The 14,208-nt window shown below is 42.7% G+C and overlaps 1 protein-coding gene and 1 long non-coding RNA gene across 2 annotated transcripts; both read left to right on the forward strand.

Moving 5' to 3' along the window:
• Positions 1–3,926: 3,926 nt before the first annotated feature.
• LOC131998382 (uncharacterized) lies at positions 3,927–6,548 on the forward strand. The gene is made up of 3 exons (XR_009398677.1): positions 3,927–4,540; positions 4,609–5,342; positions 5,620–6,548. It is a non-coding gene; the product is annotated as an uncharacterized LOC131998382 (long non-coding RNA).
• Positions 6,549–8,542: 1,994 nt separating this feature from the next.
• Positions 8,543–13,867, forward strand: LOC131998384 (uncharacterized). The gene is made up of 2 exons (XM_059370667.1): positions 8,543–12,713; positions 13,305–13,867. The coding sequence occupies exons 1-2, from the start codon at positions 8,543–8,545 to the stop codon at positions 13,865–13,867; spliced, it is 4,734 nt and encodes a 1,577-aa protein (XP_059226650.1).
• Positions 13,868–14,208: the final 341 nt, after the last annotated feature.

Here is a 14,208-nt window from a genome sequence, read left to right on the forward strand (position 1 = left end):
ACCGAACATAAGGCCCCAGAAAATCTACATAGACTTTTTGGAACGGCCTATCGATCTGGACTTCCTCACCCATGGGCTGCTGCATATTCTGGAAATTAGGCTTCGACTCCTTACATGTCTGGCATCTCTGCACGTAAGCTCGCACTTGAGCACCCATATTCGGCCAGTAAAACATCTCCTTCAAACGCCTCAAGGTCTTGTGAAAGCCTGAGTGGGCGGCCGTTGGTGGGTTATGTGCCTTGGCGATAGCCTCCGAGGTTACCTCCTCTGGTACCCATAGCTTCCAGGCGAACTCTTCGCTGGGTATATCTGTGGTCACCGGAACCGTCCTTTTATAGAGGCGACCATCCTTAACGCGAAGATCAGGCAACCTTTCTCCATTCTCCTCGACCACCCTTACCTTCTCGAGGTAGTTTTCGGCCCTGAACTCCGGTGCGTCCATGTCCAACAAGCGCCAGAAACCCAGCTCATCCATATTATACCGTGAGAGAGCGTCAGGCACCACATTCTGGCTTCCTCGCCGATGCTCAATCTCAAAGCTATGCCCTTGAAGCAATAAGCTCCACCGGGCCAATCGTCCGCTTAACTCCTTGTTGGACATTAGCCATTTTAGGGACGAATGGTCGGTGATTACCGTGAAGGGCATAAGCTCAATATATGGCCTGAATTTCTTGAGTGCCACGACTACCGCCAGACACTCTCGCTCTGTTACGGAATAATTTTTCTGAGCTGCCGTTAACTTCTTTGAAACGTAGGCTATTGGGTGCTCTCCGCCGTTATCGTCCTTTTGAAAAAGAACTCCTCCCACACCCACATCCGAAGCGTCGCATTGGACATAAAAATGTCTTTCAAAATCGGGGTGCCTCAGGACGGGACTCCTCGTAAGAGCCTCTTTTAACTTTTCAAAAGCAGATTTCGCTGCCTCTCCAAATTCGAAGGTCTTCCCCTTTTTCAATGTATTAAAAATGGGCTCGGCAATTGTGGCATAATCTGCTATAAACCGGCGGTACCACCCAGTCATTCCCGTGAAGCTTCGTACTTGCTTCGCACTTTTGGGGAAGGCAAAATCCATTATGGCCGATACCTTACCAGGGTCTGGCTTCAACCGGCCTCCACCGACGATGTACCCCAGATAGCGCAATTCTCGGAAACAAAATTTTGACTTGGCCACATTAATTGTGAGGCCGGCCTGCGTGAGCAGAACAGCCACTTGTCTCAGCAGCTCTAGGTGCGTCCCGAAATCTGGAGCCACGATTAGCAAGTCGTCCAGGTAGACGAACACCCTCTCACGCAGATGTGCAGGGATGACTTTATCCATTAACCTACATAACCTTTGGGCCGCGTTACACAGCCCAAAAGGCATAACGGTAAAATGGTATAAAGGCCTCCCTGGAACGGTAAAAGCGGTCTTCTCCCGGCTTTTCATATCGAGCGGGATTTGCCAGAAAGCATCTTTCAAATCCACACTCGAAATGAAATGCGTATCTCCAAGCCGGCTGAGCAGGCCCTCTATGTTTGGGAGCGGATAAGCATCCTTAACCGTAAGGGCATTGAGCTTCCGGGCGTCCAGGCATAGTCGGTTTTTTGTGCCCTTTCGGACTAAAGTCACCGGGTTATTCCATGGGCTTTGGCTTGGCTCAATGACCTTCATGTCAAGCATTCTGTCCAGCTCGGCAAACATTAAGCGCTGCACAGCTGGAGAGACGGGATAGTGCCTTTGTTTTACCGGTTCCGCATCTGCAGTGTCGATAATGTGCATCTCTAGAGAGGTCTTGCCCAAACCTCGATGCTCAAAGGATGGATAACGCTCAATTACCGTGGCCAATCTTCTCTCCTCATCTTCGTTTAAGGCGTGACGGGATGGGTCAACTGGTTCTTCATCCTCTTCAGCCCCCAGGGACAAACTCTCGACGCTGGCCACCAACTTAAAAGCCTTCATAAAATCGATGCCCAGGTATAGGGCCTTGCTCAAGGCTGGGACCAAAAAGAACTCAATCTGTTTCTCAAGTTTCTTAACTTTTACCTTCACTCGGATGCGGCCTACGACCTCTAGGGGTGTCTCGTCCGCTGTATGAACTACGGCTCTATATGCAAATATGGGAATCCTGGCCTTTTCGACCCTTTCAATGCAATCCTGGCCAAGGCAACTCACCGTGGCGCCACTGTCCAACAGTCCCTCGACCTCTTCCTCACCAATCTTTATCCGCATGTAAAGCCGGGAATCTTCACCCTCATACAATTTCGCAGAGGCTATTTCTTTTCTAAGGTCTTTCCTTTTCTTGTACCTGAGCCTGGCTTTCTCAATTCTTGTCTTATTCACCTTGAGGTTACCTTCGCTAAAAATTCTGTTTCTAACCTCTTGGTACTTCGCCCTCCTTATGGTCCAAGGCGTTATTTCCTTTAATCTCAATTCAGAATTTAATTCATTCTCCAATTCATTCTTAATCCTATCCTTATTCTCTAAAATAGTTACTCCAGCGGAGTCCTGCTCCACATGATCGGCTACTACTGGGGGTGCATCGGTTTCGGGCGCGTTTCCCCCTCTCTCGGGCCCGCTTGTCGGTTTCCCTGACACCGCGGACATTTGGGTTTCACCACGTTCTCCATCCCGCACCCATAGCAAAACAGTTTCCTTGTGGTGGATGGGCAGTCCACAAAACCGTGGCCCTTCTCCCGGCAGTTCCAACAGATATAATTGGACTGCCTACTGATGGCTTCTATTTCCAGTTCCGGCTCCTCTTGGTCATATTCCAGCTCATTTACTCTAGGGGCAAATTGCTGGCGGTGTGCCTGAGCGAACTGCCTTTGATTTGCTAGCAGCAACTCCGCCTTCCTACACTCCTCTCTGAAGTGCTGCAACCCATACATTCTTATCGGAAAGACCAGCGCCGCCATTGCCTGTTTGAGATTGCCTTTCATCATCTCCACCATCATCTCCTCCCTCATGGGCTCCCGTTGCTGGTGGCGAAGGCGCAGCATGGCGTTACAGAAGTCCTCGAACGACTCGTGGGACCCTTGCCTTCGGTCCATCATCCTCCTCTGTATATCGAAGTCGCTCTCGAACTTCCGAAACTGCGCCAGGAATGCCTGTTTCAATTCCGGATAACTGCGAATGTACCCCAACCTCCTCTGCATCCAGTACCACTCCTCCGCCGGTCCCTCCAGCAGCTGTGGGAACTTCACCAGCACCTCATCCCACTCACACCGATAATCCTCCCGAAGCTGTTCTATACGGAACATAAAATCCTCGGCGCTCATCGACTTCGTGGTGCCATCAAACTTCACCCGCCATTTCTCCACATCTATTCTTCTAATGGCCTGACGATTCGGAATAGGCGAAACTTGCGGGTAATGTGGCGCCGGCGCGTTTACAGCATTCGGAAGATATGTGTTTCTGTCACCCAGGTGGTACTGCTCCGGTGGTGGATGAGGGGATGGCCACCCATCCGGTGGTCTCTGCGGGGCGTCTACGGCTGGAAAGGTTTGGTACTGATTCATTGTTGGCTCTCGGTACTCGCTGCCTCTCGGAATTCGATTCGATGGTGGTATCTGCTGGCCTACGGCCGTGTGTGGCTGCGCTGGTTGTGCGGTCGCTGTCTGTGGGACGCCTGTGCCCATCGGAACATTTAAGTGGGCCAAGCTCTGCTGTACAAGCTGGGGTACCAGCTGCCTCAACTTCTCATCGAGTAACCTGATGAGCTCTAACTGTCCCACACCAATGGCCGAATCTATGACCGCGTTTAGGGAACCTCCTTCTCGTGGAGCTTGGTAAAGCGCCTGGCGTGCAGCATTCGTCTCCCGGTTCTCTCTACGTTCTCTCTGGACCGTCTGAGCTGTCAAGCTGCTGAACTCCGGCGTGTCCGGAGTTATACGTACGTCCGACATATCCGATACCGACAGGGCTGGACTGGAAACCGCGGACGTGACCATCATGGGTGTGACTGTTGCTGTTGTTGTGGCCATTGCCATTGCCGAGGCTGCTGCTGTGGTCGTAATGGCTGTCGCCATGTTGGTTACTGTGGTTGTTGTTGTTGCCATAGCCGATGTGGTCGGATCAGGAACCTCACTAGTGTAACTATTTGCTCTGGTATTGACCATTAAACCTACTCCAACCTATAACCTATACTACTAATTAAACTTGATGACAATTCCAAATTACCAAATTCAGCCAACTCAAACTCTAAATACACTAATTATGTCTTCTTCTTTAAACGCAGATATGAAAACCAAAATTCACAAACAAGGTAGAAAGTGTAGTGCATATATCCTACTATAAGGTGGGGAACAAGTGAGAGAAGAGCAAATCTAAGCGGATAAGCGAAGCATTCTAAGTTTCCAAATAGGACTTCTCCAAACGTATCCGGAAACTGCTTTCTCTGCCGTAATGTATTGTATGACCCTGAGATGCTGTAGTATATTGGTATTACGTTTGCTACCTACGGACATAACCACACGGCTGTTGTTGAAAACATAAAGATAAACCCAACAACGTCTCATGTGCTTTGGCTCATGGGTATGATTGTATTAAGCGGACGGACAGGTAAGCAAAAGTAATTTGGGCTATTGCAGTTAACTATTGTATATAATGGCATCTCCTTCTCTCCTCAGGCCCGTCGCAAACGAAATGCGGATACCAAAATCCTTAAACTTCGTGACTTACGGGAGTTAAAGATTAGTAAAACACCGTGCCACATCCTGCATCTAACCAGCTTCCAGTCACCACCAGTTTGGCACGCGATCCAAGCTTTTGAAAACTTACGATCGGGACTCAATCCGGTAACCGAAATCCGATCAGTTGCTGGCTGTGGCGATAAAATGATGCGGTCAACCCGATAACTCGGGCCCCATGTTGCGGGCGCCATTCTTGTCGTGGACCCCGGAGTGTCCGAACTGTCTCAGCGGAGAAAGGGGACATAGTGTGCTGGCGAGCGCTGGCTGTTGGCGTTAGAGCTCCGGCTGTGGCTCAGTCTGGGGCGCGGTTCTTGCCAACACGCCATGTCCAGAGACAGGTGACCAAAAATTCAAATTTCAAACCAGCTCTGGATGGAAATGAAAAACACAGGGTCCCACTTATGTTAAGGCAGGCATGTCTTTCGCCTTCTTACTCGCACCTTCCGCTATGGATTCGCTCTTCAGGGGGCACTGAGACATCCTACAGTGCCCTGGACGGCCCACCCCAACCATGGTATCCGTTGTCCAACAGTTTTGGATACCCCAGAATCGTCTCCCCGTTCCCCCTCTACAGCATGGTGCACTACCCCTTCCTTACCTTAATGATCTACTCTTCCATAGCGAAATGAGAATACTAAGCCAAGTGGAATTTCATTTCTACGTTATAAAAGGTATGTATGGGCTTTATTTAGAGGTTACATCCTCTGATTTTGATTCTATACGTTAAATTAACATTGATCAAAATATTTAAATGTTAAAGAAAGCTTTATAATTACTGCAATTTACAAAAACAAAAAAAACGCAATTTTTAAGGCAATGCAAAGTAAGAAATTCAATTAATTAGATAAAGATTAAAACAAATCAAACTTCTAAAATCAATCCAAAAGGACTTAAAAAAAAAATAAAAAAATTACAATATATATATAACTGTTTTTTTTTTCTTTTCAGAAAAGTGCCTTTGTTGCGTCTGTCAGATCGCCGGACTGGAATGCTTCGACGACGGCTCCCCTGGATAGCAAGACAATTTGGTAGCGGAGGTGCCCTGGATTTCCCTTTTTATGTTCTTGGTAAGTATGTATAGGTAGTTCGTGTAATGTCTTACCCTCAATAAAAATATATAATTTCTTGTTTTTCTTTTTTTTTCTTTTAGCCAACCTGCAGGGACAACATTAAACGACCAAAGGGTCTTTTATTTAAAGTGTATTCCTAGTGCCCTAGAATGAGCTCACCCTACTTCCTAGGTTGTATCGTCCGTTCAATCACCGGACTGCAGATATGAAACCCAATGTCTACCCTGTTTGCTGCCTAAGTTATTCTGTTTTCTTTTTTTTTTTTATTTCTTATATTTTTATTCCAGGATGTGTGTCAAGCTAAGTTTCTCTGTGTATCGTTCTAAGTATTGAACATATAAAAAGGAGCATACATCGGCCTACCTTGGCACCTACGGGCTGCTGGTGCAAAATTCCCTCGGGGACACTGGAGCAGATGGCGGCGGTGGAACCAATGATGAAGCTGGAGATGCTGATGAGATGATGATGTTGTTGAGGATGGAAATGTTGACGTTGCCGTGGATGACGATGGTTAAAATTGCAGTAGAGGTGGGTATTTATTATTTGACAAAAAGTTTTTGTTGTTCTGTTTAGTCTTTGCTATGTTTTATTCGTGGCTCAAATTAACGTTCTTTTTCAAAGCTTTTTATATTTCACAGGATCTTTTTTCTTTAGCATTAATCAGCACTAATAAGTTTATTTAGCTTTAAGTTGATCTAAAGTAACTTCAGCTTTTTTACTACAAAAGCTAGTCTTTATTCCTTTCACAAAAAAAAGGAACATTTATTTGCTTTTAAATAAAAAACTTTATGCCTTTGGCATCACATATTCTGATTTGTTTTTTTTTTCTTTTGTTTGTCAAGCTCACAATCAAAGGTTTGTAGAACACAACATAACCTTTTCTTTTTTTTAAAGTTTTCTCTCTTTTTGAAACACCACTTTCAACACTCTTGAGTACACCACCTCTTACTGCTTGCACGGCTCCATCCAAAAAGAACTCGTCATCTTCCCTTTACTGTCCATCATGGTTCCCCCAAGCCATCATGTCCACCGAGGAACCATCATAAAATTTTGTTTTCCAAAATAGCAAAAACAAACAACATATGGTTTCCTCGATTTTCATTGTACTAGTTACCTTTGTATGTGGAGGTAACATATGCTGGTATCGCTGGGTTGCATTCACCAGCTGCCATAGAAAAAAACAGACTGTTCAAACCCAGATGTCGCTCTTCTCTAATCAGACATAGGGTGACACGCTACAATGTATAAATGTTCCCAATAAATTGAAAAAAAGGCGGTGCTAAAAGTTATTTTTTCCAGTTAATTTTGGTGAAATTAACGTTAAAATTCCGCAAAGAAAATTAAACCTCCTACTCCATAAGTGTTTAAAAAAGTTTTTTGAAACATACCAAAAAAAAAAAAAAAAAAAAAAAAAAGCCTTGTGTTTTATTGCATAAAATTGGGTTATAAATCCTAACCTAAAAAAATCAATTTACATACGAATATACATAAATACTTATATCCACGTGAATGAGTGTACATATGTAAAACAAAAAAATGTGGATATACAACAAATAGAGAAGCTGATATTCAATCCAAGCTCCCACATCATATTTTCCGTTACTTCATATAAACCTGTAACTTAATTGGTACGTACATACATATTTACATATATATGCTACAATTCTCCTCATTTATTCCTCCATTCCAATTATCCATACTTCTTTTTATGCGTGCTCTCTCCAATTGCTTATCTCTATCCCCCAATTTCTAAGTGCCAAATTTGTATAACACATTCGATGGAATGAAACACTAGAAAAGGGAACGAGTGATATTGTCCATACACTTCGATTTGTTTTTCTCATTCCCTCTCATATAAAAAATATTTCAACTCATCGGATTCATCAGATCCCACGCAAAATAAGTAATCGTTTTTATTTCGTAGTTCCCTTCGATTGTGTAAAAAATCGATAACATTATTGACAAATGTAAATAGAAATATAGATGAAAGAATTTTTGCTACATAAACAAATCCATATATTTCCATGAAGATCTACTTACAGCGTTTAATAAAATATAATACAACAATTTAAAACCTTTGAGCGAAGTGAATTTGGGCTCATAAGTTCTATTATAGAAAGTTGAATTGGTCTGCGCATTGAAAGTTCGCATGACTGCGATATATTAGGGTGGACCCTTTTCCATTTAATTTAATACAATTCCGAAATTAAAATCCCGCATGATTTACAATATTTTTTCTTTGTAATGAAAATTTTTAATCTGCAAATTGCAAGTGTATACAAACTGGAGAAAGTGAATAAATAAATAAAAGTAAAATAGATGATTAAATTTCCACATTAAAACTATTTTTTTGAAAAAATTTTAAAAAGACAACGTTTCCATCCTTTTTCAAAAAAAAAAAAAAAAACACAATCAGAAAGCACTCCATATAAAATTCTTTTGTGAATTTTTATTGCGAATTTACTTTGGAAAATAGAGAAGTCTACACATTTTTTTCACAAAACGCTTTTCCAAAAAATAATTAGGTTTTTTTTTCATTCGTATTTTTCTTTTACCTAAATTTGTTTCCTGTTTTTCATTTTGCAAAGAAAGGGAAACACAAGATAATCAGGAATTCCACACCCATTTCAATCACGTTGTACAAATAGCTTCTTTCCCATTAGAAATTCGAAGAAGCCTATTTCGAAGCCTGATTTCATATATTAGGAATTTGCCTTATATATCTACAGCTTAACGATATTTAAGTCTTTTCTTCTCGTGGTTTCTCATTCAATTAATTCTCTTAAATTCCAACATTCATCATGAGCTCCTTAGAACGATTCATCCGGGCTAATGATAAGCTAGTTAATTTCGAACAGGGATTAACTGAGGCAAATATTTCCGAATCATCTATTTTCGCTCTAGAGATACACCGCGATGAGCTTAAATCAATTTGGGCAACTGTCAAAAGCCTTTATGACAAATGTATAGATCATTTCGACAGTCAGAGCAAAAAGCCATCCGGAGAAGCCAATGATGATGGGAATAACTCCCCTGAATCAGATTCTGATAGCGAAGGCTCTGACCTAGACAGCATAAATGCAAGATTTCACGCTTCTTATGAAACCTACGTCAGAATTGTTTCAAAACTTAGTGCCCATATTCATAGACGAACAAATGTAACTCCCACTCAGCAAGCATCCGTCCAGCCTTCTAATTTTCACCTTCCAGCTTGCGATACGGAATCTTTCCGTGGAGATTACCAATCCTGGCCTTCGTTTCGAGACATGTTCTCTGCCATATACGTGAATAACTCCAGTCTTTCCAAGGTTCAAAAATTGTTTCATTTGAGGAAGAAGACAGAGGGAGAGGCACATGACATTGTCAAAAAATGTCCCCTGACAAACAACGGCTTTGACATCGCATGGTCGAATCTTAAAGATAGATTCGAAAACAAAAGAATGTTAGTCCATAGTCAGCTTCGAATTCTATTTAATTTGTCCACGATTACTACGGAGTCAAGTGAAGATATTAAATGCCTTCAACGCGACATCAACTCCTGCATTTCGTCCTTGAAATTATATGATATTGACGTCTCAAGCTGGGACGCAATTTTTGTTTTTGTCTGCTCTACGAAACTTCCTCGTGTTACTCTTTCTCTGTGGGAGCAATCCATTAAAAACAAGAAAGATATTTCAAAATGGACAGATTTAGATTCGTTTTTGTCAAGCAGATACCAGACGTTGGAGACAATTTGTGAAATAAACGGTCCCTTCAATGCAGATAAGACGAATTCAAGCTGTAAGAAACAGGCAACGCCCTTGAATAAGAAAATTAATAGCAACCATGCGAAGGTTTCTCCCCCCACTTCAAATCCACCATGCAATTTATGTGCAAATGAGCCTCATACAATCCGCAAATGCCCTAAGTTTCTTAACATGAAAATAGATGATAGACAATCTTGTATCCGAAGATTGAATTTATGTCTCAATTGTTTCGCAAAAGCCCATAGCGTAAAGGACTGCAAAAGTCCTCACAACTGCTACTCGTGTGGAAAGAGGCATAATACTCTCCTGCATCGTGACGTTAAGCCTGTTCACGATACGAATCCTGCCTCAAGTCACTCCCAAATTCAAAATTCTGAACTCCAACAGATACAGTCCACAATCCCCCAATCGTCCGTTCATCACGCAAGCCTCGAACAGGTATCTTTCCCGCCTTTTTCGTCCTCTGCAAGTAACATCCAATCATGTTTCGCTGCACATTCTCAAAATGTTCTTCTCGGCACTGCGCTGGTTGAAATCAGTCATCTCGGACTGAAATATTTTGTGAGAGCCCTGATAGACTCAGGTTCACAAGGAACGTTCATATCTGAACGTGTCTTCAATATCCTCAAACTGCCTTTCCAACCAATCGAGGCCGACATTGCGGGTCTCAATGGTGTCACGTCAGCAAAATCCAGAAAAATGGCAACATTTTCTATAAGCCCTCGTTTTGACTCCGACTTGCATGTCAATGTAACAGCTTTGGTCGTGCCGCAACTTTCAGGAGATCTTCCAACAAGTTCCATTAATCCTTCGGTTCTTGTAGAATTTCCGAACATTCGGCTTGCTGATCCAAAGTTTCTTGAAAGTAGCCGAATCGATCTGCTTATTGGCGCGGACATATTCAATAATATTCTTTTGGACAATGTTCGTCGAAACATTTGCGGCTCTCTTGTCGCTCAAGAGACAATATTCGGATGGATAATTACAGGACCTATCCGGAATAATCCTAAAGTATCATCCTATTCTACTATAGTTTCCTACTTTTCAGAAACGAATTTAGAAAAACAGCTAAAGCGTTTTTGGGAGGTGGAGGAAGTTCCGCAAAAGCCTCTACTCTCCGAATCCGATTCATTTTGCGAGAAATTATATTCGGAAACAACCAAACGTGACTCTGATGGGAGATATATAGTGTCTCTGCCGTTCAAGGAATCCTTTTCATATAACTCTCCACAGATAGGACGATCCAGGTCCATAGCTAGTGCTCAATTCTTGAGAAATGAGTCTCGACTATCCAAAAACATGTCGTTAAAAGACGAATATGATTCTGTCATCCAGGAATATTTAGACCTAGGCCATATGGCCAAGGTTCCTATTCCTGTTGAGGAAGAGTTTCCAAGGCACTATTACCTCCCCCACCATGCGGTGATAAAACCCGATAGAACCACTACCAAAGTCAGAGTGGTCTTCAATGCCTCATGTCCAACATCCTCGGGAACATCACTTAATGACATTCTCTATCCAGGCCCAGTACTTCAGAATGACTTGACTCTTCTTCTTTTGCGCTGGCGTCTCTATCGCTATGTTTTCAGTGCCGACATCGAAAAGATGTATCGGCAAATAAGGATTAATAAAGATCATTCTTGTTTCCAGAGAATTCTGTTTCGAACAAAGCCAAAGGAACAGATTCAAGATTTCGAACTGCAAACCGTAACCTTTGGTGTAAATGCAGCTCCATATTTGGCTATTAGAACTCTAATGCAGCTCGCAGAAGACTGCAGCAGTTTTTATCCTTTGGCAAGCCACATTATTCGAGACGACATGTACGTGGACGATGTTTTAACTGGTTGCCACGATCTCCAATTGGCTTTAAAGGCTAAAGATCAATTGATCTCAGCCCTTAATTCCGCATGTTTTCCACTTAGAAAATGGGCATCCAATTCTAAGGAGATTCTCCAGTCCTTACCCAAAGAGCACATCTTGAAGGAAGATTTCCTTCTTTTCGATGACAGCAGCCTAACCAAGACTTTAGGTGTGCGGTGGAATGCCATGTTAGATAAGTTCTTATTCGTAATTCAGGCAACGCCATGTAAGGAGAGTTACACGAAAAGAGAGGTGCTTTCCGAAATATCTAAGATTTTCGATCCAGCTGGATGGCTAGCACCCATAGTCGTCCTAGCGAAAATTCTTATGCGACATGTGTGGTTATCCAAGGTTGATTGGGATGAGAAAATTACTTCCAAATGTTTCCAAGATTGGAAAAATCTTCTAGATGACTTCTCAACTATCAACTCAATCCAAATCCCACGTTGGATTTCCTACGCACCCTCATTTCGTATCCAATTTCACGCATTTTGCGATGCATCGGAAAATGCATATGCAGCAGTCATTTACTCCCGTGTGGAGGATGAAAGCAGACATGTTTCTGTAAATTTGCTAACATCCAAATCCAGGGTAGCACCAGTCAAATGCCTTTCCATTCCTAAACTTGAACTCCTTGGGGCTACCTTGCTCGCAGAAGTTGTCGGGTCAGTAATTCCTTCAATGAATCTTCCAAGTTATGAAATATTCAAATGGACTGATTCAACTATTGTTTTGGCTTGGCTGCGAAAGCCCGCATGCAACTGGAAAACTTTTGTTGCAAACCGCGTATCCACCATAAGCAGCAAGGTAGGAATTGACAATTGGTTCCATGTTGATACCCTATTCAATCCAGCGGACTTAGCTAGCCGCGGAGTTTATCCCAAAGATTTAATTGAAAATAATCTCTGGTGGTGCGGACCTAAGTGGCTGTCCGAATCTCGAAACAGTTGGCCTATATCAGACGATATCATAGACGATACTGAATTGGAACAGAAAGCCCTACGAGTACATCTTGCTACCAACTCCGATAATCACGAAATTATAGGTCGCTTTTCTTCTTTTCATCGGGCTATTCGAGTCATTTGTTATATATTCCGATTCTTTCACAAGACTCATCCAAAGCACCGCGATTCAGTCACATTCGATTCTGTCGAGTTAAAGGTTACAGAAGTAAAGGCAGTTAGAAATAGATTAATAGTTCTAGCTCAAGCGGAAGGATTTCCAGAGGTGGTTGAAGCTTTACGACTAAAGAAAGCTGTCCCAAAGTCTTCTAACATTCTTAACTTAAATCCATTTCTGGATGAGAATGGAGTTATTCGCGCGTTTGGTCGACTCGCGTATTCGCCATCCCTTAGCTACGATGAACGTTATCCAATAATTCTCCCCTATAACTGCCATCTTAGTCGCCTTTTAGTCCAATTCACTCATATTCTTAGCATTCATGGTGGTAACCAGCAAGTACTTAACCTCATTCGAATGCAATTTTGGATTCCTAAATTAAAAAACCTCATCAAAACTATAATCCACCAGTGTAAGGTGTGTGTTTTACATAAGAAGAAAATTCAAACACAGCTCATGGCAGCTCTTCCCCCAACACGAACAACCTTAAAGCGCCCATTCCATAACACAGGCGTTGACTTTGCAGGTCCGTTCGACGTTAAGAGCTTTTCAGGTCGTGGTTCCAAAATTTCCAAAGGGTACGTTTGCGTTTTTGTGTGTCTTGCGACCAAAGCAATTCACCTGGAACCTACGTCCTCTTTATCCACCCCAGTGTTCCTCGCAGCTTTTCACCGATTTGTCTCCAGGCGTGGCTGTCCTCTTAATATATATTCCGACAACGGAACTAATTTCGTTGGTGCCTCAAGAGATATCGCTAGGGACTTCGTTGCAGCATCTAAATCCAATATTGTGTCCCAATTTATCCACCAAAACCTCTCGTGGCATTTCATTCCCCCAGGCGCACCCCATATGGGTGGCCTATGGGAAGCCGGGGTGAAAAGTTTTAAGACCCATTTGAAGAAAATTTCTGGCGGTTTCACCTACACCTTCGAAGAATTTTGTACTCTTCTGACAAAAATAGAAGCTTGTCTTAATTCGAGGCCTATTTCCACAATGTCAGAGGATTTCACTGACTTAAATCCGCTCACACCAGGACATTTTCTCATAGGAGGACCAATTTTGGCTCCTCCAGAGCCTAATTACGACACTCATCCTGAGTCTGTGGTTAATCGTTGGCAACGTGTCAAGGTCCTTCAGCAACATTTTTGCCAACGTTGGAAATCCGAGTATTTAAAGGAGCTCCATAAGAGGAACAAATGGAAAAATCCAGAAAAGAACGTAGAAATTGATTCCATTGTCGTTATCCGCGACGAAAATCTTCCACCAAACGAATGGCGAATTGGTCGAGTTACTCATGTTCATCCAGGAAAAGATAAGCGTGTACGAGTAGCCTCCGTTTACACATCAAAGGGTGTGATTACTCGTCCAATTACAAAACTCGTTCTACTTCCCACCCAATAGTTCCGTCCGACTCCTTTCCTTACCATATCATATACGATTCCTTTTCAATATCATTATCTTTGGCAATATTTCCATATTTTAAGAAACCTTTATTTTCAGAATGCCTAGAATTGTTCAAAACCGTTCTAGCACTCCTAACCGAGTCAGCCGTCAAAAACAACGACCCTTTCAGTGTCGAATCTGCAAAAAATTTCATCCACTAAGAATCTGTAGGAAATTTCTCTCAATGGGTGCCAATCAAAGAAAACAAGTTGTGGAAAAATATAAGTATTGTATCAATTGCTTGGCCCATAAGCACTCTCAGTCTGGATGTTTCTCAAATACAGGATGCCACATTTGCA

This window comes from Stomoxys calcitrans, unplaced genomic scaffold (genome assembly GCF_963082655.1).
Source record: "Stomoxys calcitrans unplaced genomic scaffold, idStoCalc2.1 SCAFFOLD_243, whole genome shotgun sequence".
NCBI classification, from domain to species: Eukaryota; Metazoa; Arthropoda; class Insecta; order Diptera; family Muscidae; genus Stomoxys; species Stomoxys calcitrans.